General features: G+C 43.0%; 7 protein-coding genes across 9 annotated transcripts; 5 read left to right on the top strand and 2 right to left on the bottom strand.

The window, feature by feature from the left end:
• The first annotated feature begins 3,121 nt into the window (after window positions 1–3,121).
• On the top strand, window positions 3,122–7,916 carry BCIN_14g03270 (hypothetical protein). The gene is made up of 6 exons (XM_024697153.1): window positions 3,122–3,215; window positions 3,284–3,423; window positions 3,475–3,792; window positions 3,871–5,170; window positions 5,238–6,976; window positions 7,039–7,916. Exons 2-6 carry the CDS (start codon window positions 3,295–3,297, stop codon window positions 7,843–7,845), a joined length of 4,293 nt encoding a protein of 1,430 aa, XP_024552968.1. The 5' UTR covers window positions 3,122–3,215; window positions 3,284–3,294; the 3' UTR covers window positions 7,846–7,916.
• Window positions 7,917–12,731: 4,815 nt separating this feature from the next.
• Window positions 12,732–14,412, top strand: BCIN_14g03260 (hypothetical protein). Its single transcript, XM_001551297.2, has one exon. It carries the CDS (start codon window positions 13,200–13,202, stop codon window positions 13,998–14,000), a length of 801 nt encoding a protein of 266 aa, XP_001551347.1. The 5' UTR covers window positions 12,732–13,199; the 3' UTR covers window positions 14,001–14,412.
• Window positions 14,413–14,701: 289 nt separating this feature from the next.
• On the top strand, window positions 14,702–16,187 carry BCIN_14g03250 (hypothetical protein). Its single transcript, XM_001551296.2, has 2 exons — window positions 14,702–15,052; window positions 15,120–16,187. The coding sequence occupies exons 1-2, from the start codon at window positions 14,900–14,902 to the stop codon at window positions 15,681–15,683; spliced, it is 717 nt and encodes a 238-aa protein (XP_001551346.2). The 5' UTR covers window positions 14,702–14,899; the 3' UTR covers window positions 15,684–16,187.
• Window positions 16,188–16,590: 403 nt separating this feature from the next.
• BCIN_14g03240 (hypothetical protein) lies at window positions 16,591–18,266 on the bottom strand. Its single transcript, XM_024697152.1, has 2 exons — window positions 17,498–18,266; window positions 16,591–17,441 (listed from the first exon to the last, which is right to left on the bottom strand). Exons 1-2 carry the CDS (start codon window positions 18,140–18,142, stop codon window positions 16,692–16,694), a joined length of 1,395 nt encoding a protein of 464 aa, XP_024552967.1. The 5' UTR covers window positions 18,143–18,266; the 3' UTR covers window positions 16,591–16,691.
• An 846-nt stretch (window positions 18,267–19,112) lies between these two features.
• Window positions 19,113–20,156, bottom strand: BCIN_14g03230 (hypothetical protein). Of its 2 annotated transcripts, none has more exons than XM_024697151.1 (3): window positions 19,778–20,156; window positions 19,396–19,675; window positions 19,113–19,332 (listed from the first exon to the last, which is right to left on the bottom strand). In XM_024697151.1, exons 1-2 carry the CDS (start codon window positions 20,095–20,097, stop codon window positions 19,549–19,551), a joined length of 447 nt encoding a protein of 148 aa, XP_024552966.1. In that variant the 5' UTR covers window positions 20,098–20,156; the 3' UTR covers window positions 19,113–19,332; window positions 19,396–19,548. The 2 variants fall into 2 exon arrangements, with proteins under 2 accessions (XP_024552966.1, XP_024552965.1); XM_024697150.1 differs by having other exon boundaries at window positions 19,401–19,675.
• A 3,211-nt stretch (window positions 20,157–23,367) lies between these two features.
• BCIN_14g03220 (hypothetical protein) lies at window positions 23,368–24,248 on the top strand (the record flags this gene model as incomplete). Its single annotated transcript, XM_001551292.2, has 3 exons — window positions 23,368–23,608; window positions 23,671–23,903; window positions 23,970–24,248. 3 exons carry the CDS (start codon window positions 23,368–23,370, stop codon window positions 24,246–24,248), a joined length of 753 nt encoding a protein of 250 aa, XP_001551342.2.
• Window positions 24,249–24,743: 495 nt separating this feature from the next.
• On the top strand, window positions 24,744–26,145 carry BCIN_14g03210 (hypothetical protein). Of its 2 annotated transcripts, XM_024697149.1 has the most exons (3): window positions 24,744–25,083; window positions 25,298–25,416; window positions 25,490–26,145. In XM_024697149.1, exons 2-3 carry the CDS (start codon window positions 25,392–25,394, stop codon window positions 26,044–26,046), a joined length of 582 nt encoding a protein of 193 aa, XP_024552964.1. In that variant the 5' UTR covers window positions 24,744–25,083; window positions 25,298–25,391; the 3' UTR covers window positions 26,047–26,145. The 2 variants fall into 2 exon arrangements, with proteins under 2 accessions (XP_024552964.1, XP_001551341.1); XM_001551291.2 differs by having other exon boundaries at window positions 24,744–25,416.
• Window positions 26,146–26,843: the final 698 nt, after the last annotated feature.

The raw sequence follows: 26,843 nt of genomic DNA, 5'->3' as shown, positions 1-26,843 counted from the left end.
TAGACTGCAAATATATCAAAAACAAAATCAAATATTTGATTAAATAATTAGACTATTTATATTCAAAAAATATATAAAAATTCAAAAAAAATCTCAACTATTTTGAAAAGTTATAAACATTTTATTTAAAATATTCATATCTATTAATAAAACCTTAATCTTAATATCAAATAATAAAAACAACAAAAAATCAAAAGTAAAGGATTTATTATTAATAATAATAAAAGAATTAGAAACTTATTTCTTCTCTTTTTTAATACATTTATTCTTTAATTATTATTTTTCAATTTCAAATTTTTTAAGAGTTTCAATTGTATAAAGATTATATTGAAATATTTTCCTAGTTTTTTTTTTACAAAACTTATTATTGATAATAAAATCGAAAAATCTTGGTTATAGCTTTTTCCTTTTTGTAATGAAGACAGTCTTTTTCGGAATTAATACAAGACTAATTATTAATAGAATGGTTGTATACATTATAATGATTATTATTTATACTTTTTATATATTTATTATAATATATAGTATTTAGAAAAATTCAGTATTTAAGGTTTTTTTTCAAATATCAACTATATTTGTAAAATATAATGACACCTTTTTCTTTAAAACGAAAATAAATATTTTAATGATTAATAATAGATTTGGAAATATAAATAATGGATATTACAAATATTATAAATAAAATAATCAAATAGGAAAATGTATTAATATAAATGCTTAAAATAAGTATTAAGTTAAGAAAGGGATAGTATTATAATGGATTAATAACAAACTATAGAATTATTAATATATAGATTATAATGATATTATAGACCTCAATGATTCAACTATAGTATATTAAGGGATACTAGATATCCAAAAAAAGCCTCAAGCATATATATAATATTAATTATAGAATATTCTAAAAATATAAAATACAATTCCTAGAATAATAAATTCTAAAAAATATTGAATATAATTTTGTAAACTTTTTATAAAGTTATATTAGTAATATTCCAAAGGATTAGTTTCAGAATAAAAGATAAATTAAAATACAGGAAAATATAGAAATCGATATTATATAATAGGCTGTCCTATTAATCCCACCGATTATTATCAATAGGATTAATGAGATCCTATTATTTCTACCACTTCTAATAAATGAGATTGATAGGATAATAAAATACAAAAGTCTATATAAAGGAATGGGTTTCCTTATATATAAAACTTTATACTCAAAACAATAATTATTAATTTCATTATTATAGTTATAAAAATTGCAATCAGTTACAACCTTATCGAATTCCTATTTGAAGTTTAGTCTAAACCACCTCGAGAGATCTCTAGACACTTCCACGTGACCCTAGAGGCAGCTCCCGTAACACTAAGGCAATTGTGTCTCAGGTATTATATATTTGCTTACAAATATATCTTCAAATCCATCTTTATCGATCCTTTCAATTCAACCAATTGATTCCATTATTATTATAGGGCTTATTCTAAAACTAATCAGACTATTAGAAAGCTCTCAATTGCTTTGATCTAATTACTTCTTTTCCAATCAAATTTTCTTTTTTTTTAAGGTTGTGTATTGAATTGAAGGAATTTCGTGAAACCTATCATTCTGTCCGACCGGAACAACCATACCCTAGCATCGGCATATTACTTATGACCAATCAGAAGGGGTTTTATGAATCTGCAAATATGAAAATGATCTGCTATATAGATATATGATTATATACTACATGAGTACATTTCCACTTCATTTGCTTCAACGAATCCATTAGCTCTGTAATTATTAATTTTAAGATTAATTCGATTCTTTAGAGATGTATCATTATAAGAACAGTTTAATAAGCTATTAGTATCTTATATTTGAATAGTTTAATTTTCGAATGTCGGATTTCACTGACTATTCTCGAGCCACTATACTACTAGATACACTTTAGCTGTAGCTGAAATCGGAAGAACACCATCTGCACCATTTGGCAACATTTGGGGCGTTCTTCGATATCTGGAGCGCTCTGTACCTTTCAAAACTCGGCAGTTTAGCGAGGCCGGCAGCTAAGAACCCCGTGCCGTCTATCCGCTGCTTTGACTCCACCTTAACCAAACATAAACCTTAACCTCTAAGGAACCATACGAACTACCGCACCTCGCATGAATCGTACATGAAGAAATCGGTGTCCATTTCCTTACCTACAGCCGACGGTAGAAACAACATGGCTTGGGAAAACCAATGCGGGGACTCCGGAAACCACCTGCCAAGAAGATGCACGCACCAGTATGAGTTCCTCAGAGTTTAACTGTGTTAATGTAAACAGGCACACGGGAAAATGTTTAAGCCAAGTCACTCAAATAACCTGACGGTATTCGATCAACTGTTGAAAGTTGTGACACAGCCCTTACACAATTTCAGGTCTCTCCAGAACTCGTATACTGAGCTGCGACAGTTTCCTAAAAACTTTACAAAGAGGATCAGATGATCATCCAAAAAGCGTCTAGGAATAACTGACTCGACATTTGATCGCCATCGCATCCCACAATGGTTGCATCCCATAATGGTCGCATACTGTGAGATATGCTGGAAGTGGCTATCATCTGGTATGATGAATCATGTCCTGGGTGTGTACAATGCAAAGGTCTGCATCGAATCACCGCCTAAGCGTGTATGTCGTCGACCTCGTGGACCTATCTCGCTTACAAAGTTATAACGAACCGCGATATAGGCCGAGGTGTGCTCCTTTACATATGATTAAACTACTTTTGGCCGTTGAAGCCAATTAACGCCCATTGCTTTGCTCGTAAACACGATTCAGCCTTCGGCGAGTGTGTGCTACCCCGTTCCCAGAGCAGTCTGCTGCTTTGGTTGTGTATGCATCTGGCCTTTTCCAGACCGTATGTACACTTGTTGCCAACAACCAAGTATTGCTTCGTTCATAAGCTTGCTTGGCCTTTTCTAGAGAAAACATGCTCTCCTGTTTCGCGCACCTATCTCCACTTATGACAGCTGGCATCTCTATTCCGCTGATGAATCTGACACTGCCGAGGGCTGAGCAATGCTGAGATGAACGTGGGAATGCTGTCTATATAAGACCAGCCGGTTCCCCTCATGATATCGAACTTCAGTGCATGGTACCAAGAACGAGAGCTTACAATCAGCTAACTCTTATCCACCACCTTTATTACTTTTCAAAGTTCGACAAACCGAAAGCCTGAGTTGTCTAGGTACACACGTAAGAAGACGCACGATCAGCAAGGTTATTTTCAATCAGAGACAGAAGATAATACCGTTAATTTCTAGCCTCTCTAGCCATGTTCTCCATCAGCCATGCTCTTGCTGCGACGGATGCCGTCAAGCTCTCTATTGAAAATGCAATTCAGAATGGAGACTTCGTCACCAACCACGCTGAGGAGGTCGAGTCTCGTGCTGCGAAACACAAGGTCAGATTCTTTCCCAAGTGGCTGTTGACAACAATCTTATATCCTACATAGGCCTTAAAAACACTAGACCAGGCTGTTGACGTAGTAGACTCTACTCTCGCAAAGCTTCGAAAGAACGTTGCAAAACGACATGGGACTACACCAGTTGCAACTACTTTCCGTGCTTCCAAGGTTTCCGCTCCGACAAAGTTCTTTGGCCGTACGGCTACAGCGGCGGCATCCTCAAATGACAAGGTCAAAGATATGATAAAGACCATGTCCGCTGAGAAAGGCGACGCTGGAAATCCCACTCTTGCTAATTCTGTTCCCACATTGACAGAAATGGCCAACAAGACAGCGCCCATCATAGATAACTTTGATTCAGTTTTGGTACGTCTATTTTCCGTTTCATACTCTCTGCTTCCTGGCGGGCTACAGACCTTTCGAGAATGCTGACATCTGTGCAAGAAAAAACCATACCTGGACCAGTTCAGCGCTATTCTAAACACGGTACCTGTGATCGGCCTGAAGGATCAGACGATCATGTACGTGAATAAGACGCGTAACTCAATCCCTCTTCAACCCCCAATCGATCAGTGGGCAGTGTTCAGCAGTCTCCCTTCAGGAGTCACGGTTGGCCCCGATGATAAAGTTCATTTCTTCCCGTACAAAGGTGACTTCTACATGTCAATTGGAAAAAAGGTCTGGTACAAGAAACATCGCGAGGGCGTCAAAGGAGGCATTGCTGGAGACCCAGAGCTGGCAAAGGCTGTGGATAATTGGCCATACATGTACAACAATGACTGGATTCATGTTGGCGACCAAGCCCTACCAGAAGATGACCTGATCGCAGTCATGCCGTACACGGTACTATCAGCAGATCACTCTGCCATCGAGTTTCACCTCATCCTACTCAACCGAGACTCGACTTTGCAGGTTCTCACCGGCGACTCGATCAAGGATACAAATGAATTCGCGAATCTGAGCTTCAAGGCTTCTCAGGAAAGCGCATCTAGGCCGCAGTGGCAGTTGATGACCTATTGGAACGACCAACTGGTCGGCTATGACAGCGAGCAGAATTTCTGGGATCTTAAGCCCGATTTTGGTGGCCGCAGCTACACTGCCTCAGACAAGACAAAGCTTCCAGAGCCTATCAGTGGACTGACTGCGACCGAACAAGGTCCAGTTGCCATCCGTGCCGATGGCCAGCTGTGGAAACGCCTCGTTGAACCACCCAAGAACGACGACGACCCCGGTAGCTATTCTTGGAAGGCCTGGATCAAGGTTGACGGCGTGAAGAACATTGGAGTGGCATCCCCAGGAGTATTGCTTGACCTTAATCTCCTGACTAGTACACTCCAGTCTCGTTATATCGAGACTCAAACTGCGGTCATTCCACTGATGAACAAGATGCGCTCATTTGGCATGACTCACGCTGTCTATCTCAAGAGTTTGAACGAAGCGGCCAACACATGGATCAACAACCCTGATGATGCTGCAAAGCAGGCGGATGCCATCAAGCACGGGAAAGGATTTGTAAACCACGCCATGGTATGGGCTAAAATCCTTGGAAGCGCTGCCGACAGCGCGAAGACCCCGGTAAATGTCATGGCCAGTCAATTAAAAGACGTCGAAGCACAGCTCGAGATTCTGCTCACTACCCTTCAGACCAAGCTCGCCGGGTTGAAAGCAGCCTTAAAAGTGGACGAAGACTACCTCAGCAAGCTTCAAGCCGCTTTATGGGGCTCAATCGCTGCGATGCTGTTATGTAAGTTTCCGTACTATACCCAAGAGTTAGTGAGATACCATGTTCTGACGCTGTCACTTTTGAATAGCAATCGTTGTAGCCGTCATCGGCGTTACGACCATGAATCCGTGGGTCTGCGCGGCGGCTGGTGCTCTTCTCGCCGGCGGTATTTTAGGTGCTTGTTTGCTGGCTACAAAGATGGGTGAAGTAGCCGCACGAATTTCAAACACCGAATCCCAGATAACCACCACGCAGACGGCAATCAACGAGTTATCCACGGTAGTTGACAGCTTCCAGAACATAAGTGAACTTTACAGTACATTGAACCAATTCTTCGGACGAATGACTCTAGATGCGGCTACTCTAAAGGATATGGATGATGCGACAGCCTTGCAACTTGGAGCAGAAGTTCTGGCAGATACATCTTCTATCGACGCTGCGGCTTCGATGACTGAAGACATCACCAAGGCTTGCACTGCATATCTGGATGTACTCAGTAGGCAGGGTATCAAACTACCTACTGTTGAATTTGCTGCTCTGAATGCCGTACCACACCCTGTGCGCTTGATGGCAAAGGCTCGCTCAACTGATGACCGATTCCACGATACCGTCGAGAGCGCCCAAGCCGCCCTGTCCGAAGGCCGACATGAAGACTATTTTAAAACTATTCAACGCGCGGCCGTTCTTCACGAGGCCAGTCTTTCGATGGAACATTTCGCACAAGTGTCCACCGGAATCTGGGCAGATATTCCAGCCCTTACTAATGCCGGTGCCATGTGGGCTGGATTGAACAAGCATCTGGGAGCAAATAGCTCAGCTATACCATTATTCGTAGTCTCAAGCTCTATTGCAGGTGCTAACGAGGTAGAAGGTAGTCTCAATGAATGCCGGCCTCAGGTGATTTCGTTGATGCGGCAGACCCTACAGCTCGCAGAAGTGTCGCAAAGCTGGGCCGAAAAATACCCAACTCTCCCTGAAGATGCCCAGAAGCTAGAGGCGCAGAAGTATCAGGATGAGGCCATCAAAGCCTGTCAGGCTGCAGAAAACAGCTCTGCAAAAGCGAACAACGCATTCATCGACTTGAATAACAAGGCACAAGCTTTCCAGCGAAGCCTGGACAGCCAAATTGGCGCCCGGAAAGGCCAAATTAATGCTGCAAATGCAAATGCTAACGCCTTGAAGAGAAATTTGTCTCCTCCGTGGTATGTGTATCTGGGAGGGTTAGTTACCATAGGCGTATGGATGGCCACCGAGACCGCTAAGATCAACGATCAACTTAATTCCACGGTCGACCACCTGAATAGCATGATTTCTGAACTCACCAGCGCGAAATCAAGTGGTATCAACTTTGACGGCGAATCTTTGACATGGCAAGACATGGTTCAGAATGTCAGCCATGACATGTTCTTCATCTACAATATCCTCACGGGCGTTGAGGGACAATTGATGGAAGATCCAAATCTTTATGCCTCGTACATCAAGGTTGAATGGTCTCAGCTTGCAGAGAATGCCAACAACGTGCTGACAATCCTTGGAGCCCACAGCCCTGCCACTCTGTTTACTGTACAAGGATCGGGCTTGAAGAAGCTACGGGCCGTCTCAAGGAGCACTTCGACTGGCGATAAGAAGAAACTTATAGCGTCTGTTTCCTCAAGCGGCAAGCTTGGTAGTACGCTGGCGACTCAATCGAAACAATGCCAGGATGCTTTCAAGCAAATCAATATAGTTCTTGGTCTGCCATGGATTCAAGATGTCGTTGGATATTGGGATGACACCAAAACGAGCAAGGCTACTCTGTTCGATATTACTGCCAACCTGAAGCGAGAGGTGAGACTTCAAAATACCCATAGGTCCTTGTATATGCCCATTATCACTAACACTATGCATAGTATGCGCACATGATCGGCATGGAATACGACACGGTTCAGAAGCTCTACAGCCTCTCTATTTTGCAGAGCGCCCGGGCTCAAAATGTACAGAACGGCAAGCTGCCCATGAATGTCTTCATCAATTATACTCTGACTTCGCTGTGTGCGGCGCTGAAGTCGGCTCAAAGCACTTCTCAAAAGTTCAAAGACAGTGCCAAAGACTTTGAAAACATCGTGAGCATCATCTCAAAGAATATCGACGACATAAGCAGTAAGATCGCAGGTCTCGATACCAAGATTGATGAGGCGAACAAGACCCTTCGTGATAAGATCATCGGGGAGATTGCCGACGTCATCGCAATCGCCTTCGCAACCGGCGCCTTGCTCGTCGCTCTCGGCGTTTTTGGTCCTGTCGGAGCCGCTGTGGCGCTGGGCACCAAGATCTCTGCGACTGCGACCCTGACAGCGGCGAGCATCAAGCTTATACTTGACAGCCTCAGCATAGACGACATTGTCAAGACCATTGAGGCGTTGAAGGCCACCCGAAAGGATCTCCAGACTTCCAAGGAGAATCTTACAAAGGTCAAGCCTTTCTTCACGAACATCGCTCAGGGCGTTGATGCCCTCACCGACACCGTGACTGACATGGCCACAACGTTGCAGAATGTCAATGACAATATCGACATCTGGAAGGAGGTTGCACTTACCAAGGATGATGTTGCTGAAATCCAAAAGAGTTGGGATGAAGTCAAAGACGATTGTTTAGTATGGATGGATATGGTTCATGGCCAAGGAATCAATCCTGTCACCATGTCTGTGGCAATTTGAAAGTGCAGATATGTGTATTTAGTTCTTGATCCTGAAAAGTATCTCAATTCATTCACTTTGCTAAAGCTCTACTTCGAGTCGTCAAAGAAGCTCTCACTTGTAGGAAAGCTCCCTAGCTGTTTTAGTGACGTAAATGCAGTACCCAAAGTCGAGAACTTTCACCACAGTTGCACTCAAGCTGAGAAGTATTCACAATGCCAGTCTGGGCCTTGCCTCTCTAATTTGTACTGAAAATTGCAGCTCTCTTACGAGGCCCACAATAATCAATCACTGAGCAAAGGTTCTCCATAAAGAATTCCTGATATAAGTGGGCCATGGACTGATGAGAACCGCTTGATCTTAAGCTCAGAGAGTAGCAATCTTATAGATGCACCTCAGATTGCGATGGTTAGTATTCCGCAACGCTCCTCAACTTATAATGCTCAAGAGAAACACTTTGTCTATTTCCCAATGTTATAGAAGAAGTCAGCAGAAGTATATATATCATCAACCATAATCCTCTACTAATTCCGAAACCGGGTGATGATTCCTGACCAGGTAGAGTCTTTCGTCAGTATCCTGAAATTCTTGGCGTGAAGATCGTAATGCCTTTGAACTGCTGTAGACCAGGTTGTTTCACGGTCTCCTGAATAGTGTGCCATTTATTATGCAGCTGTTCTGACTGAACAAAATACATAAGGATTTGCTTCCGAAGTATCGCATCGATCTTTCGGCTTCGTCCTTCCACACTACGTATAGTAGGATTATACTTCCCATGCCGATAACTCGAGGGGTAATGCTGGGTTTATGAATTTACGTGATGCCGGTAAAGCGTAGGGAGAAGAACACGGTCGATCCAGACTTTAAAGTTATCATTCAAAAGACGAATTGTTTGCTGCCCCTCCCGGTAAAAGTGTTGGAAGAGTAGATACAACGAGACATCTTCAAACCCAACTAACCGACCGAGTGCATAGTGTGGAATCTCGTGAACCGGCTTAAAGACGGAGATGTAGGCCAGACTGGAGATCCGATACTGGTATCTGTATGATATTCCAGCGAACACTCGCTTTAGCAATAGCCAGACTTGTCGTATATCCAGTTATACTATCAATATTAAAATTCAACCGAGCATTCCGGCTTGGTATATCTCCTGCCTGTAAGCAGATATATTCGGGAATCTTATCAGGGTTATTTGGATGCATTCCACTAAAAATCCATCTCTTCTTGGCAGTTGACATTGAACCAGCTAGGTCATCATCATGATGTAGGATCCGGCCTGAGTTAAGCACATCTAGCCACCCGGACGCCCCGTCAATAGCTTTGCTGACAAAGGTCTGTAGACCACAATATGTTTCATGCTTATCAAAGTGTTCTCGGTTGGAGTGTTCATAACAGTAATCATAACAGCCTTGAAATTGGATCAGCTGATTTGCCAGTTGGCTACTAAGTTTGTCCACTGCCGATGGATCGATAATGACTATATCCAGAACCTCCTCAACATCCTATAACAACCTGAAAAGCTAGTCAAGAAATTGTACTACCATCATTGCTTTATGACTTCTCTTCCTCATCCCCTTCCATCTCCTTACAATTGCACAATCTCTATCTATCTCTGCACATACCCAAGTACTTCCCAGAACTTAGCACCACACCCCGTAGATAGAATCACAAAATCACAAAGTTCACATACACTACACCAGGCGCCTAATGGAGATTCCTAGGATCAAGAGAAACCTCCTACGACTTCTTTCTACCAATCAAGAGGCTCGATCCATCATATTTGGTAAATATGCAAGACTAAACCCTGGTCCGCAGGTAGTGCCTCGATAATACGATCAGTCTGGCGCACCAAAAATCTATTTAGGCACACATGCCGATTTTCATCGTTCCTTTGAGATTATTACACCCACATATATAGCTATCAGTAGTCAGTGTTGGGACCGAAGGTTTAAATATTGTCGTTGGAGTTGCTGTCATCGATGTTATAGTGCTCTTTCGTGGTTGGTGCCCCAGGAACAGTAATTATTCAACGTCTAACTCACAATCTCACAGTAACACCCATCTCATGGTAAGGACCCAAAAAACAAGCTACTAGGCAAATGGGCAAAAAACCAACACGAAATACCGATAAAATACCAGTATTCCAGCCAGGATCCCGCAGAACTACTCCGCACACTCAGATTCCACGGCAAAAACTCCCCCAAACTGAACGTCCCATACATCCTCACAATCCCCTCATAATCATCAACATTAGCTGTCAGATGCCATCTCGAACAAATGCCCACAATCCTTAATTGCATCGGCGTCGGCGTCGGCCTCGACCAGCTCGCATTCGTGCTAGTACTAGTTGGCCTCACAGTCGGCGTCCCATAAAATGCCAAGCCAAAACCCACAGCCCCGTAAAAGCGCTCCCTCTGCGGTGTTCCAGGCGAGAAATTCGGCGAAGGTGAAAAGTTGCCATCCTTGGTGACGATGAGGAAGCGGTCATCCCCGGAAACAGCGCTGCAGAATGGTGCAGGCTTCGGTGAGGACGGGTTGTGTGGGCGAGGGCTTGAGGATACTAGTTATGGTTGGGAAGGGGCTAGACTCTACACTTTTCAGAAACTTAGTGACAACAAAACACCATGTAAAAAATCACCCTTGAAGTGAGTTTGATTGTTGTTATTGTCGTTGTTGTTTATGTTGTTTATGTTGTTAATGAATGGGCGGCGAGTTCGTAAGTCCCCCACACTATCCTTATCGTACGCGCAAGTGCAGCAATAATTTGTATTGGCAAGCCGATGATAATTGAAGAGAAAAGAAGTGCTGCAAGCTCACAGTCTGAAGCTTCATTTTTCTCAACAGGTAGTCTTTTAATACGAAATATGATTTGAAACAATTATGTTATGATTGACGTAAAGACCTGTACTCGTATGGCTATGAAGCTGTATCTTCCAGAAGGTTGAGGGTCGCGAGCCTTTCTGCAGAGCACACACTCACAAGCACGTGACAAGTGCTGTCAAAGAGTCAAAGATCGACAAGTTCGTACTATAATTGAATGCCTCGTGTTTCCATGGCATAAAATAGTGCAGAGCAGATCGTGCAGATCTCCTAGGACTCACATTGTACTTCCTCCATACGATGTACACTGCCGATGCTCGTCCTGCTAAGCTCACAACAAGCCAGTGAGTGCTACAAGACAAGGCGAAGGCGAAGGCGAAGGCGAAGGAAGTTTGGGCTTCTAGAATATTGCTGCTGAAAAAAGAGAGCGTACAAATTATATCTTGACAGCCAATACTTTCGCGACGTTGCTCTTTCGTTTGTATTTGCCCAAAAAGCAATTAGTGGTCAGAAGGCTGGTCTTATTACTGTGTCTTGATATCACGCTGGGGACCTGAAGCTAAATGCTATTGAATCGGCTTCTCCGTTATTACCACATTGTTCAGACAATCAATAACCCATCAGAGGGATCCACATGACTCAAGAGATACGCACGATACGGGATCTTATCCGCGGGTAAACCTTCTATGCGTCTTTCTAGAAGGTTTATTCATATTGTGATACATGATAGGATGCATGAAGAATACACGATAGGCAGTGATAGCCAACCTGCATATGGAAGCTTGGGACAAATGTTGCTCTGATTCGCTGTACTTGCATTTGGGTGTTATCGTCGTCATCTTTTTGCAAACAGGCAAGCTTCGTGCATGCTCCGTACATTGTGAAATCTTTAAAGTTTTGCCTTCAGCCCTGTGCCCTGTGTCTTCATCTGCGTTTTCTTGTTATTTCGCTGTTCAAGACATTTCATAAAGGGTTTTCGGAAGAGACTGCCTCTTGAAGAAGTGGCTTATAAAAAAAAGGAAGTTCGCTTCCGTGTTTTCATTTCCCAACCTTCATATCCGATAGAAAGCGAAACTGGTCGTCTTAAGTACAGTACAATTATAATTGGATTGTTTTCATCCGAGAGTCTGGCTGTCTGGCTGTCTGGCTGTCTCGTCGTGTAGCGCTGTCTTTTTTGACTTGTAATCGGATTTACTGGTAGATCGGGTCACTTGAGCCGTGTTGTTTTTCGAAACGCCCATCTACTCGTACCCTCTGCCGCTCAAACCTAAATACCAAAGCGCCTACATACACAGTAGTATAGTGTAGTACTTCCACAAGTTGTTTCTATACTTACCTGCTACTCTCTCTTTCTACCCAATCAACCATGCATTCTTACCCAGCAGATGAGTACATTTTAGCTGAGCAGTAGAGTAAGTTTTCCTGCTATTTTGAGCTTCTTTGTCTGGACTTGTATCATGTACGAGTATTTTAGGATGGTTTCAAACATTTTTTCTGCTCTTTTCTTTCGTCCGACCCCGACTTTTAACCCACAGACATGGTTGTTGGCACTTCGTCTACAGTTGGAAATAGTCAAGAAGTGTATCGCAGGTGATGAGAGGATCGAGCACAACATATTTGACAAATTCATAAACGAGCCAATTAGATACAATTATCCGCAAACATTTGACATTTCACATTTCACATTTCACAATCACCAGAATCCACAATCCACAATCACCAGCATCCCAGGCTAGAAAAACAAACAAAATTCCAGTTTACTGGGGATGGAAATACGCACGCTAGGGTTCTCCTTGGGTCATTATGGATCGTTGTGGATACTACCAAAGGGGGTGCACGGAGAAGCCACACTCACTCACCAATCATATCCTCTTGAAGCTTGTTTTGCCACATTTCAGTCCCCCCAGTCTTTCTGCAGCCCATCAACTCTTTCCACCCTCCAATTTAATCCCTGACTCCAGAACCCAGATCCAAACCTCTTAGGCCTCTTAGGGTAAGCCCATCGAGAGGTCTAGTACAACTAATCAGGCTAAGGCTGAGTGATATACCACTTATTCGCCCGACTGAGAGTTTCTGGCCGGGAGATCGAAGCCTTCTAGCTTTCAAGGTCTCCCTTTAAAAGGACCGGCCGATTCTCCTAATGCTTAAACGGCATTTGGAAGCTTCGTCTTTGAACGCCCAAACATACTTCTCTTCCCTCTTATTGATTAATATTGACACCATTTAAGATATCAACTACTACTACTCCCTTGGTTTATCTTTTGTTACTCAAATCCTCAAATCTTTCAACAAGCCAACAACCAACACAAGCTTACTAGTACTCGAGTCAAGTCTCTTCGAGATATTACTATCAAACATTAGTTCATCCACATTGAAATTACATCACGACTCATTCTAGAAATTAGTTCATGGGCCCGTTACCTTTTGGTGATTTACGATCCGGTTCCCTTGAAACCGACCTACTTCACACCCATTGATGGGCACATAAACGCGACAATTTCTCCTTCTGAGACCAATCTTTAACAGCATTGATCTTCACTCTTCACATCTTCACCATGTTCGAGAATTTTACTTTCGGTGCAGCTCCAGTCAATTTTGATCAATGCGACGATGTGCAACCATCGCCAAGGGACGACTCATTTCCTGTATCATTATCACCTGCCGACAGCTCATATCCCTTCTTCGAGAGCTGCGATCCCTCGTCGCCGCTTGATGATATCATCCATCAGTTTCGAAAACAATCTATTTCCTACGAAGATGCAAGAGATCTACAGGCTCGGCAATGTACATCTCCAACGCCTTCTTTATCAGAAGATTCGGAAATGTCTTCTCCATCCAACTCCACACGATCTGTACCAACTACGCCTACTTCCCCTTACCGTGCTGGAGTATTAGCCTGTCGGAGGCTACAACGCCAAGTTAATATGCAGCTACAATGTTCCACCTCTCACGTTCGCGATATCAGTACATTAGTCGAAGATATGCTGAACAATAATTCTCAATGCAATTTGCGCAAGTCGCCATCAAAACCCAGCCTTATACCTTCGCCCATCTCGGCTCTGGCAGTCGACTCTAGTACCCAAAATGATTGGAATGATATTGAGATTGAGAAGGCGAGAAGAAGATGGTTGAATACCGTCGTTAATGACGTTGACAAGGCATACATGGAAGAAGACAGCTGGGACAGGGAAGAATATTCTTTGTCACTCAGGAGAGCAAGTACGCCTAGCGGAATTAGGAAGCAAGGCTTGAGGTGCAGAACAAGCATGGAAAGTGTAGGAGGGGGTAGAATGAAGGTTGCTAAGGTACCAAGAATGAGGACAAGAAAGGGAAAGACCGGAAGAGTGACTGAGTAGTGGCGTTTTATACCCTGGGATATTTCGGAAGTGTTTGAGGATTACCGTGAATTTCATCGAGGTTCAACTTCTAGGTTTTAGGATTGGCGTTTGAGGGACAGGACAGGACAGGACAGGATGGGATGGGATGAATACATGGCTAAGCCCCACGGCTACTTATTACTCTAGGGAAAGGATTGGAATTCGGATTGGTCTAAGAATTAGGTGGATGGCCCAGACATCTTTCCTTACTCGCCTTGCTGGTCTGGGTTTCCTCAAACATATACCCCGGGATTTTGGAAACAGTGAGAACACTGTTTAGATGGTGTATGTTACGGAGTAGACTATATATCTACCGTACGAACAATTTTCAGATTTTAACATTTGTAATTTGGTGCAGTTAGCACAAGCTAATGAATGAAACTTTTTTATATAACATATTTTTTTTTCTGTGTGCAGCAAGTGAGAGACGCTTTCTTGGATGTCCCTCAAAATGATCATGTTGAGAGACGACAGCAAACATTGTGTGATACAACCACCACATTTTCGTACAAACTTTCAAGATGATTGATTCTCATGTCTATCCAACTAACGATGAACATCTCATCATTACGCACTTTACAGAGTATGTAGTAGGACGATAATGTATTTAATCCATGAATTCTAGCTTGGCCAAGGTCATATTGAACATCGCAAACGCACTCACTTACTTTAACCTTACTGCACATTTACTGCACCCTTAGATTGTCTTGGTTACCGTAAAATTTCCCCAACCCAGTCAATTCAGCCTTGCCAAAATTTCATGGCCTTGCACTTCATTTAGTAATTCCTCGCCCTCTGACTATTACGAATATACTACCAATATCAATTTAATAATAAAAAGCTCAAGCGGAGCTCTCTACGATACCACATCTCTGAAAATGGCAGCGTCTTTACGCGCCGCAAGTTCCAATGTCTCTAACCGTACAGTTCATGTTAAAATATTCCCCTCTGCTAGAACATTTGCGGAGAGAAGAGAGGTGCTGAGGGTTTTGGAGAGGTTTGGGGAGGTTACTATGTTTAGGAGTTTAAAGGTTTGTATCTTTGTTCCCAGTTTGTAAGCAGAGAGGGAAGGTAACATGTCCTAATCCGAATAAACAGCATCACCCAATATCTCCTGTCCAGAACGCATTCATATCTATCTTCAGCTCCGCGACAGCGGCACAGGAAGTTATTAATGCAAGCCCGGTACGATATCGATTGGTGGTCGAACCGGACCCGCAAGCCTCTTCCACGGCTCCTTCTGATGGAAATGCACCTCCACAAAAACCAAATGAAAAGGTCTTCTCTCTTTCTCTAAATATTACTCGCTACACCCACGACCAATATATTTCTCATCCACTCACCAACCCGCTCTATGGTCCGTTTAAACCTATCGATACGAAGAGATCTGGAATCACGGCGCATTTGAACAAAGGCCTAGAACCTAGTATGTGGAGCAAAGGGTTGGCGGATTGGGACAGTGATGCGGGGAAGAGGAGTGCATGGAATGACGAGGACAAGGATGGAGGTGAAGAGGAAAATAGTTTGAGAAAAAGAAGGCACGATTCCTCAAGTTCAAGTGTGCCATTGAGGTTAGTCGAAAAAGATTTGGAGGCTCGGAGGGAACGAAGGCCGAAGGTTATGGAAGGATTGATGGGTATCGTTGGAGAGGGAAATCGTTGAGATTTCAAGGAGAGATACGATATTCTATTTGAAGTATAAAATACAGACTGCAGATATTAGCCACGACCTTGTAGCAGGAAGGAAGCACTCCCTATTCAGGCCTATTCAGGTTTTGTGGGATGAGGAGGAAGATAGTCAGGATAACAACTCAAGTGCTGAGGTTAGTCCGGTTAGGGGGGTCACCAATTGGCTGGCATTTGAAGGTCGACACGGAGAAATTTATTCGCAAGAGAAGCAAGATGCTTCCTACGACTATTTATTTCCTGAGTGGTATCACGTATATACATATGTCTTACTAGTGTACTTTGGGCCACGAAAGAAACATATACTTAGACTATAAATGCCAATCGCGGCATGTGTACTATCAACATTTTGGGTGTTATGCGTCATTAATCCGGACGATGAGAACCCAGCATAGTATCAAATATCCCACAAGTTGCTTTACTTGAAAGAAAAACACCAATTCAATCCCCCAATATGCCTTCTCCAGCCAAGGTTGTTACACTCGCGGCGATCATTTTCGAGTCACGCCGTTTCTGTGCTCATGTGAATGAAATTCTAGGTCTCTTAGGTCGCGTGAGAGATTGGTGCAAGGTTAGAAACTATTTTTAAAGAGGCTGATGAATGGCTTGAGTTTGGGAGAGTGTTGGATTTGAGGAATGGTGGCGGAAGGGACTGTTTGACCGAGGTGCGTGGTGGACTTGGAGTCTGTTACCCTGATAATCTGAGCCGAAGAGTAGAGTGACTTCCATAGAAAATACTGGGATTTTAATGGAGAAGTTCTACTTTCTATCGACCACGTTAGCTAAGCAGCTGAGGTGAGGTGGTCACTGTTTGGAACAAAATTCACAGGCAGAATTATCCAAAATACCAAATATATTTCCTCAAAATTGAGATTCAAGGAAGATGTATTCATTTTACTGCTGTCTATTGCTATCTATTATTCTAATATTTTATATTGTTTTCATAAGATTACAGGTTCTCAACAAATTCCAGGCAATGGTTAGTCTACGAGGCTCTATCAATTAGCTTCGGTATAGCCAAGCTGAAAACATCATTCGGGTCGTACATCCACTTCAACTCAAGCAAATTACCATAATTCGGGCCATAAATCTTAGATAGAGACAGCTCGCTTTGTCGAGTCAAAGAAATATAAGTCCCCTCCAATATATTTTCGGGGTTTGTTCTTTTAAGCTCTCCCAGAAAGTTCTCTCCCCATCTGTTTGCATCTTCGAGGTTTTTCATATCGGATACGATCGGCAATATCTCAAGCATGAAATGCGGCTCCCGCGCGCCAAAAACAGCTGTGAGGTCTGTCTTGGTTGATTCTCCACGGAGCTCCTGCATGGAAAACCCCAAGCAATCCCTCGGCATCCATTTTGAATTTTTCGCTAAGACCGTCATAATCTCGGGTGTTATACTCCGCACATTTATTGTAAGGGGGTTGCCATATCCACTAGTAGGGAGTCTAGTATTGGAATCCATCCATTGCGAGAGTGTAGTGGAGATGACTTCATTTTGGCTGACAGGTGCAAGTGATTCGATATAAGCCAGGAGTTGACTTCCAGTTCTAATATCTTCTGAAGCCCACATGAATTGAACTCCGAATACTTGTCCTTGGTAACTTGGTAAGACTTTTTGCTGGACTGTCAACTGCAGGGGTAGTCCTCGCTCGGATAGCTCTTTGAATCTGCTGTTAAAGACCTCTACTGTTTTTGATATATTCTCTGATTCGAAGACCATATTTCCCGCAAGGACCTGTAAAACTGTCAGTTTTGTTTCTTCGTTTGAACCGAAAGAGTGGGTCGTAAGACCTTCTGCAATGGGTAAACCTTGATTCTCAACTCGACAACAACCCCTAACGCGCCACCTCCGCCTCTGACAGCTCGTAATAACCCATCTTCTCCTTCAACATCAGAATCTCTAATCTCTCCGTCAGAATCAATAACTTTCACGCCAATAATCTGGTCTACACCTAGTCCATAAGCAGCACTAAATGGACCATACCCGCCATAAATCGCCCATCCTGCGTAACCCATAGATGGAACAGCTACAACCGGTGTCACCAAGCCTTTCCTACTCAGCTCACGAGCGAGATCTCCCTGGAGGACTCCTCCTCCAATGGTTGCAGAATTACGGGTGGATGAAACGCGGATTGATGCGAGACAGCGGAGATCGATTGCTAAAGCAGAGGACGAAAATTCGGAACCAAAATAAGAATAGCCGCCACAACGTACTGTAATTGGGATCTGATGGTCGGTGGTAAAAGTTATCAACGCGGATACGTCTGCTATCGTTGCCGGCTTCACAATAGCAAGCGGAACGGTAGCATTGGATAAGCAAAATGTTGAGCGCGAAGCTGCATATTCTGGAGAGGTTGGGGTCACCAGTTGAACATGTGGGAGACGAGTTTGAATGAAATCTTTAAGGATAGAAAGGTGAAAAGATGACTGCGACATTGCGAAAGTTGCTAGGAGGACTAAAAGGAGAAGGACCGGAAAATGTCACATTCGAAGAATAGATCGTTGAGTTCATCTTTCCACGAAAATATAAGGGAACATATACTCATATACTTTCTTGCACTTGGGCTTGATGGCCTCATTGAAAATACGCAGGAGGCTATGATATACATTATTGGGGGCTTTAACAGCTTGCTTCATGATTCAGGCACGCTCCTCGTATCTCCCAACTAATCGAATGAAGTATCGTACTATCACGTGAATGTATTCCTGTCACCACAACTTCAAAACATGACAACTCCCACAAGAAATAGGATGCAAGTAATCACCAACATTCCTAAATGTTGGAGGGTCATGCAAAATTATATTATTGATCGATGAAGAAATTTGTAGGAACGGAAATAACACGTGTCTTACATCAGGTCAGGCTCCATGCTTACTTTTTCCAGTTTCGAAAATGACGATGTTCGCATGCGGCGCTTCTTCGCTTCTATTTTGCCAAATTATTAATAGCTTCTTTGCCGCGATGATGCAGAAATGTTATGGTTCCATCGAATTGCTGTCCGCTGCCCTCCGCCCCCGCTCGCCACCAACTTCATCAGCCTTCATTTTTAACCAGTCAAATCAATATAACTTCTGCGTAGTGGGATCGTGTTGGAATACTAAGGAAGGTTTCAGACCGTATAGCGTATATATTTAACATCCAGCTATGCTACTACCAACTATAGCATGTCCCGGATCCCATTCTTGAACCAACATATCCGTAATATCAACTATCTTCGAATGGAACAATGAGTACGAAGATGAAGGGTTATAGAAGAAGAGATTAAAGCTAGGAATTGATGAGTAATATTGTTATCAACAGATTGTCCCATAATTTGGATCAACAGACTGGATGCCGGCTTTCAATGCCGAAACTGACTAACGTTTGAAGTGCACTCGTTGCTTTGGACGATTTGGTTGTTTTGATTGGACTCAGGAACTAAGAACTTCTCATTATCTGTTGACGGGTCGGATTTTTGAAAATTTGGAGCCGAAAAAGCTGTTGGTCTTCATTGCCATGATTTCAGCTTGAGGCCTAAGTGCATACAATTCTTTATTTTCCAAGATTACACCGCCGCTGAGGATCTGATATCAGAAATTTTGGCACAACTAGTGCGGGGTGCAGATACAATATGATCTTTGATGTTCTGCAGATATTTTTAGTTGTTTCATCCTGGTCAAGATATTGATTGACATGTGGGGGGTTTCACTTTACCAACAGAAGGAAGCTTAGTAGTAGCTTTCGTTAAAAACTTGGTGACAAGTAATATGGATTGGAGGAAGCAAATGTCGGTCAAGCATTCTAAATCACCAATCTGAGCATGTCTTTTGACGACAAAATCTTTGAGATCTAGTCTTTCATTTCAATTTGTTTCTGCGACAACTTCAATCTCTAGTCTTGCGGCTTCCTTCGCCAACCTCACAATCTGCACACAAGTGCTCACTGGGAATGGCTCCTTGACCCATTCACCCCAGATTCTATCTACTATTCTAAATTACACAACTTAGCATTAGGTTCTCTATCATCCTCTTCAATTTTCCAATTGCTCCTCATACGACTACAATCATCAGAACTTCGGGATTGGAACTCACTTTAAATCTCCCATATCCACCAAAAATACACGTCTCTGTACCACCTTATCCAATCCGCTTCCGCTGGCTTCCAAAATAGCCTTCAGATTCCTCATAATCTGCGTGGTTTGCGCCGTTGCTCCCCCGGAAATTATACGTCCATCGCCAGGTAAGTCTCCCATAATACCACTAAGATAAACCGTTGATCTGTTGGATGGAATCGTATTGCTGTGAGAAAAATTTCCAACTGGGGGAGCGATGGTCGGGATTGTGAGAGCGGTGCGAGAGGGGGCTCGCTCGTGGATTTTGCTGGATCTGTAGGAACCGGTTGTGGATGACATTGTTATTACGATGATTATGGTTTGTTTCGTTTCGTGTGCGTTTGTTTTCAGATGTTTACAGATGTTTAATTGTGGTTGATTTGTGGTTGGTTTGTGGTTGGTTTGTGAGGACTTGGATGTTCTTGTATGTTCTAGACCCTTGATTTTGCTATGACGTCACTTGATAAATTGTGATTTATGGCTTCTTCACACCACTCAATGCTGCTGGTTTCAGCCACTGACACATGATTTATCCTCGGGTACATGGATATGCTATGTTCCAGTGATTGATAGATAATCTTGATTTGTCTTACAGCTAGTTGTTACCGGCGACTACATATGCCAACTATTATTCGACAGAGAAGCATTGATCTATTGCTATTCGATTCTATGTCTTTTTCGTGGTTTCCACATTCATCATCTGAATCCAGAGTTGGTCTCAGCAAGAATGAGCTTACGTCTTCGATGCTTAGAGTTGCAATGGCAATGATATCTAGTCCATGTATCCAAGTGGTAATATGGATAGAAAATTGTCTCGGGCAAGACGAGGATGGATCCAACGGATACCGCATGACGCTGCTATGAAATCAAAAATCCTTTTATCCCACGTAATTTATCTTTAAGTATTCAATCAATGCATAAGTATTCCCCAATTCATCGCAACAGGATGTAGCCGAAGAAGTCGTTGTTGGTCCGGGGATGATCGTGAACGCACTGAAATTTTCATGTCGCTGGGGTGAGACTATTCAGAATACGAGCCGCTGCTATTGAAACTAGTTGCTCATATTCATGCTATCATTATTACCAGTATAATCGAGCTAGTAAGCACTTACAATACCACAAAATCACTCTTTGATTAAACAGGCTCGGAAAAGGACCTTGAACCGAAGCTGTTGGATTGAAATCTCCTTGATCATAGAAAGCATTCGAGGGATTTGGGTTTGGACTCAGAGTTGGAGATATTGGTGAAAGGTATCTTTGAATATCTTTGGGGGCTAAGGACTCTGGTGTTGAAAGCGTTGATAGAAGAACCCCTTAATCGTGGGGAGGCCTGAGTATCCTTTCTGGGGGCTCACCATGAACTTCAATGCTCTTTTTTAATCTCCTTTTCTCCTATAACTCATCAATGTAGTGAATAATCTTTTGCTGAGAATAAAATCAAAATGCTATCGAATTTGAGGGATTAGTACAACGTATTTTGCTCAGTCTCTACCTCAACCAACTGGACTTAGTCAACAATAATGGGGTCTCGAGAAGGGCCAACGAGCATGCCGTGCAGAGACTCACGCCTCTTCTAAACACAATATAGATTTCAAGAGCGTAGTCCAGTACCGTTCCAAGCACGAGATAATCTGCAGATAATCCATACTCCGCGGATTGTTTGCAGATTATCTACAGATAACCACTCCTCATCTACAAATCTTCAATCTATCTGCAGGTAACACATGAAGCCGGTAGAATCTCCGACGGGCAACCCACGGAGCGGACTACCTGCAAGTCACCCACGAATACAGATAAGTTTTGCGCAGCCCAAGAATGAACTAATATTGGTTAGAACGGAATTCGTCATCGGGGTACTTGCGAATCTCGCATAAATACTGTGGGGATATCAAGATTCCGGTAATCAGCTTGTCAGGATACCAGATACTAATTGAATCTTCTGTCTTAAAATCAAACATCATAACCGGAAAGAATTTAATCTAGGCAATAAAGAACCCCATGCTACCAGGGGACATGCTAACCTCGGATAAACATCGCTTTATAAACCTCTGCTAATAACGGCTATTCGTATCCTATTATTTACCAGGCAGGAATCCCGTCACGAAAAGAATTTGTTTTCATTTTGATATCGGCATTGTTGGCCTCAATCATTTTCAACACTTCCGGTTGCCCGGACGACATTCCGACATTCTTAAATATTTCAATTTGATTCATTTGGAGCTGTAAGTCGGTTTGAGACAGATACTTGCTTCTCTCGAGATATTGAATTCGAGTGAAATACTGGTTCCTTTCTCAGTGCTGAGTTACTTTCTATCTTCGGAAGGCTATATCTGTTAGTCTACCAATTCAGAATATTGAACATTCGATCGTCATATACTGGAAAAGTAATGTATAGTCACGCTATCGAGTCGCGAATCCCTCGCATCACATCATCGATTAATCTTCAAAGTTTGCAATAATTTGTTCGATCTCATGTGTGCATGAGACTGATAATTTTCACAACTTGACTGCGACGTATAAGTTGCTGGCATTGTATACAGCGGGCATGAAGTGTTCTTTTAATAAGAAAGAAACATAGAATACTATTTCAAAGGTTGAAAGATTTCTACAGGAAAATCTCCAAATTTATTGTTTGTGAATAGCGTGTATGCTATTAGGGCGGACTTCTAGCTCCTACTCGGTCGTTTTTGAGATTCTGGGTAGCCATATTTATGCATACAAGTCACCCCTCGATTTATCCCGGATCTGATGTGAAATTGCCGTATTAGAAACGATTCAGACAATGAAATTGCGATCAATAAATTAGTTGAATTCTTTAAACCGGATCTATCCAGTTCTTGATGTGTCTGTCCTGTAACTAGGAGGAAGATGCTAGGCCCGCCATTGGGATGTCGTCTGGGAATATCATGAATAAAAGCTACGAAGTTTCTCAACATGCCTGTATGAGTACCTCAAAGATTCTGTAATTCCGTGACACAAGCATGCACTATCTCGATCAACAATCGGGCGTGGGCTTGAGGTGTAAGTTCTTGCATATTCCAACGTGCCACTTGAAGATTTCCAAGTGACTGCCTATTCTTTAAAAGGATGTGGAAACTGAAGGAAATAGGCAATCTGAAATTTCTTTATATCTTCTGGAATCCGGAGTAACTCTTACAAATATATGAACTGCTAGCTTTGAAGGTTAGAGCTGTTCGAGATTTTCCGGTATAAATTTCGAATTCTAGACTCTGTATCGCCCTTTTGCGACGCCATAATGGTTGAATTACCTTCAGACAGGCCTCCGTCCATTATTGTACATCTTATACGCCATGCTTCGGTACCATACCCACACAATGTTTCCTATCAAAGGCCTGCTTGGCTGACTTGTAATAGTCAAATTATTTAGAAGGTGGTCTCGACTTTGGGCTGTCTTCCAGGGGAGAACGCCAATGTGACGAGCTCTTCGAAAGTATGCGAAAACACGCAGGCTATATCACTCATATTTTCTCTTCGCCTATGGTACGTTGCTTAGAAACTGCTCGAAAGGGTCTCCTTGAGGCGACGAACAGGGGTACCAAGATCCAAATCATGCCTGCTCTTGCCGGTCGGAATGGCTCAAAGCCCTGGAATTTGCGAGAGGAAACCGATAACAGCGGTCCTTGGGTCAGTGAGGTAGCAGACCCTAGATCAAAGTCTAAGGACGCTGATTTCGTTATGAAATGGTTGACAGGAAAAGATTTGTCTGTGCAGGCGGCTCAAAAAGTGTTGGAGGTTGCGGTTGTGAGCCAAGCTCAACTACTGAACGATTTGTTGTGGAAATTAAAAGGAGGTAGGTTCTACATTCCCAAATCTGAGGCCGACCACCTGGATTCGTTCACTTACAATCTGCAGGTACCCATGGCTGGCCCAATGCAACCATCGTCACCTATATTTTGGATCGAGATGGAAAGTGGACTCTTTGTCGGCTCCAGAAGACCATTGATAAACAGAGAAATTCTCAACAAGATTGGAAGAAACGAATTGTAGAAGCAGCCAACGAAGAGCGAAGAGAACGAGAGGAAAAAAGCAAGAAAGAGCAGGAAGAGAAATTGGAAAAACAAAAGCGCGAGTTGCTGAAGACACAGGTTAGTTTTCGTGGCTCCGTTGACCCTAGGGCTTGCTCAGGCAAGTAATTGATACTAATTCTCCAGGATTTCATGCTCGTGGTTGATCGCGAAACTAATGAAATCGTTACATTTGGGAGATTCCAAGAACTACTCAAGGAGCGATATAAAAAAGAATTCACATCAACAGCGGAGCCGGTTATAGCGAAATCGAAGTCTGTTAAGGGGAAAAGTAAAGTGAAGCCTGTTGGGAAGAAATCGAAGCCTGTTTCAAAGAAAGCAAAACCTATTGAAGGGAAAATGAAAGCGAAGGCTGTTTTGGAGCAACAAGAGCCTGGTGCTAAGAAAAGAAAACTAGGACAATAACAAGGAGGTAGCTGTTGTTGAACTATCTCCAGCACTAATAATGTCAGTGACTGCCCAGACAGACAGCGGTTACGAGAGAGCTTACTAGAGAGCTTGTGGTTGCTCGCAATTGTCTCGAATGCCGGTGAGCTTGAGTTCTATTTATAACTTGGGTCATTGTCTGAATCCGGGGTAGCTCTTGATCTTTTGCACTCTCGGTGTGGTTTGCAATTGGATCGTGAACCTGTGTAGGTTCCCCCTAACTATACCTTACCTTGCTTGTCTTTTGGATAAAGCGCCAAAGAAATAAATACTAAAAAACGAAATTCTCCCAACGTGAGTGTTCTGATTTTGAGCAATAATTATGATATGTGAACTGATTAGTTGTGGGTGTCGTTCAATGTTAAGCTTTGGATTAGTGTTTCCGGGGCTTGCTTTTAGCGCTCGGTGGCTAGAAATTAATAAGCTTGGGGCTAGCAAAAGTGGCCGATTTACAATTTGAACGTTCATCTACAAGGGCTGATGAATTAATCAGAGAATCTACGACGGCAGAGCTTATTACAACTACAGAATGTTTCAGTGGAATTGCCGTGTGATCTTATTATATTCGCTACACACGCGTCAATACTCCTGTATGAATCCCTCGAAGAAGGTCCTTCAAGGGCACATATACGGAGTTACATCAACAAGATGTAGTAGAAGCAGACGGCATGCATTGTATGGTGATGGGCACCGTCATTCAACTGCTCAGGAGTGGGATCCTGTGCCACGACAGTACTTTGAGGCTGTGTGTGAGGGGTCAGATTCGTTGGAGGCTGATTCGATCGCGCCTTTGCAATTTCCTAGTGAGTGAATGGTAAGCACTATGTTTCGTGGGAGCGGCTATGCGTAAAGTTTCGTATGCGCTGGATTTATTCCTGGGGGTGAAAACACTTTTTTCTTTCTCTTTTCCGGTTTACTATTCTGTCTATAAACACTCCTCTTCTCTTCTCATCCTCTTGAGCTTTCACACGTTTGTTTGCGCATTCGAAAAATCTATCGTTCAGTATGAACACTAACGCTCGTCGAAGAGGTGCGAAAGTCGCGCCATCCCACTATCCGCGCATCGCATTCCATGGATTACGTTTTGCACAATTGATTTCGGCGACGATTGTGGGAGGGATCATGGCATACTTCATGTATTATTTGCGTACGTACATATGTTTATATGCATCCCCTTGAGAATCGGTGTAAGAGAAAAATGTGTGCTGACAAGTGTCTAGGAGCTGAGCGGATCCCAATTCCATGGACTTTTATTGTACTCTTCTCAATATCGCTCGCGATGATCGCTGTCCTAATCCTTACGATTATTCTCTATAACTTTACATATTTGTCGCCAAAATTCAATTGTTTGCTGAATGGTACGGCGTCGATTTTCTGGATGTTGGGCTTTGCATTGTTGAGTTGGAATCTCAGTAATACGCTGAAGAAAAGTTGTGATCTGCAGACTTGGAGAAGTGGTGTAGCAATCAGCGTCTGTAGGGAATACAAGGCTCTATGGGCGTTTACTTTGGTTGGGACCTTTTCTACATTGGCGGCACTAGCCTTGGACATTTGGACGCACAGGAAGACCACAGAGAGAGGCGTTTATGTTTTGCCCGAGGATGACAAAAACGCGGCCATGTTGAAGGATATGAATGGTAAGAACAGTCAGACCAAGGGGTATGAACCCAGTCGGGGAGGAGCCTTTGAAGAGGAAATCGACATCGCTTACCACAATCGATATGGTGATGACGCGTTGGAAAGTGTGGGATATCATGACAGAGTGCTTCACAAATAATTGAGGTGAGAATACGGTGTAATGAGGATGGTTAGATAGGAAAGAGGTTGTGTGGCTACTGCGCAGCTTAACTCATGAATACTAAATTGCATAACTCCAGAATATACTTCATGCCGGTGAGACTGCGTAGCCTTCAGCGTAGGACGACTTCTTGAAGAATAAGACTATGCAGGATAGGTAGTTTGAGTAGTACGGCGACGCAAAAGAATAACAAAATAAAGTCCAAATCTATTCATACGAGACGGAAGGCTAACCGGGCTCGCCTCTCGAGTTTCTCCAGTGCGTACTCATTCTGAGCATCTTCTAAGGCTCATCTAAGCTTTCCCCACACAGCCAATCACAACGAAAGAATAAAAGCAGCTTATGCTCCACTGCATGTCTCAGCAATTGAATTTCTCCATGGGAATATGAAGGCTTTTTACCTATCGCTAACCACGGCATCGTAAGCCTTCAACCAACGATCTCCTCGGTACGAATCAACCCGAGTGTGAAAATCGGTCCGGAAGGCTTGTGTTGAGTAAAATCTCATTCTTTTCCATGCCCATCCATACCTGGGTACCTTGTCCTGGCACATCGGGCTAAATTGAATACCGCAAATACGAGTTACCAATTCCGGTATCTTGTCCGCAGGTGAAGGATGCGATTTCAACTAAGCACCTTGTAATGAGCATTTTGGGTCTTTGATCGATGTCACAGACAGGAGCGGGAGGCGTGCCGAGAGCGCCCTATATTGCTGTTCTAGGCCTGCAATTATTTAGTATGAGATCAACAAGTGTCGGCACTTGATTGGAATTCGG

This window comes from Botrytis cinerea, chromosome 14, assembly GCF_000143535.2.
Source record: "Botrytis cinerea B05.10 chromosome 14, complete sequence".
NCBI lineage: Eukaryota > Fungi > Ascomycota > Leotiomycetes > Helotiales > Sclerotiniaceae > Botrytis > Botrytis cinerea.
This window is presented reverse-complemented; position numbering and strand designations above follow the sequence as displayed.

What these genes read in the sequence shown, in the direction of transcription:
- BCIN_14g03260 (XM_001551297.2), top strand. Translation starts at nt 13,200, where the DNA reads ATGTTCGAGAATTTTACTTTCGGTGCAGCTCCAGTCAATTTTGATCAA.
- BCIN_14g03270 (XM_024697153.1), top strand. Translation starts at nt 3,295, where the DNA reads ATGTTCTCCATCAGCCATGCTCTTGCTGCGACGGATGCCGTCAAGCTC. An exon ending in AATCGCTGCGATGCTGTTAT is followed by an intron (nt 5,171 to 5,237) that starts GTAAGTTTCCGT and finishes ACTTTTGAATAG; the next exon opens with CAATCGTTGTAGCCGTCATC. An exon ending in CTGCCAACCTGAAGCGAGAG is followed by an intron (nt 6,977 to 7,038) that starts GTGAGACTTCAA and finishes CACTATGCATAG; the next exon opens with TATGCGCACATGATCGGCAT.
- BCIN_14g03210 (XM_001551291.2), top strand. Translation starts at nt 25,275, where the DNA reads ATGAACACTAACGCTCGTCGAAGAGGTGCGAAAGTCGCGCCATCCCAC. An exon ending in ATACTTCATGTATTATTTGC is followed by an intron (nt 25,417 to 25,489) that starts GTACGTACATAT and finishes ACAAGTGTCTAG; the next exon opens with GAGCTGAGCGGATCCCAATT.
- BCIN_14g03250 (XM_001551296.2), top strand. Translation starts at nt 14,900, where the DNA reads ATGGCAGCGTCTTTACGCGCCGCAAGTTCCAATGTCTCTAACCGTACA. An exon ending in CTATGTTTAGGAGTTTAAAG is followed by an intron (nt 15,053 to 15,119) that starts GTTTGTATCTTT and finishes CCGAATAAACAG; the next exon opens with CATCACCCAATATCTCCTGT.
- BCIN_14g03240 (XM_024697152.1), bottom strand. Translation starts at nt 18,142, where the DNA reads ATGTCGCAGTCATCTTTTCACCTTTCTATCCTTAAAGATTTCATTCAA. An exon ending in AGGTTTACCCATTGCAGAAG is followed by an intron (nt 17,442 to 17,497) that starts GTCTTACGACCC and finishes ACAGTTTTACAG; the next exon opens with GTCCTTGCGGGAAATATGGT.
- BCIN_14g03230 (XM_024697151.1), bottom strand. Translation starts at nt 20,097, where the DNA reads ATGTCATCCACAACCGGTTCCTACAGATCCAGCAAAATCCACGAGCGA. An exon ending in GTGGATATGGGAGATTTAAA is followed by an intron (nt 19,676 to 19,777) that starts GTGAGTTCCAAT and finishes TGTGTAATTTAG; the next exon opens with AATAGTAGATAGAATCTGGG.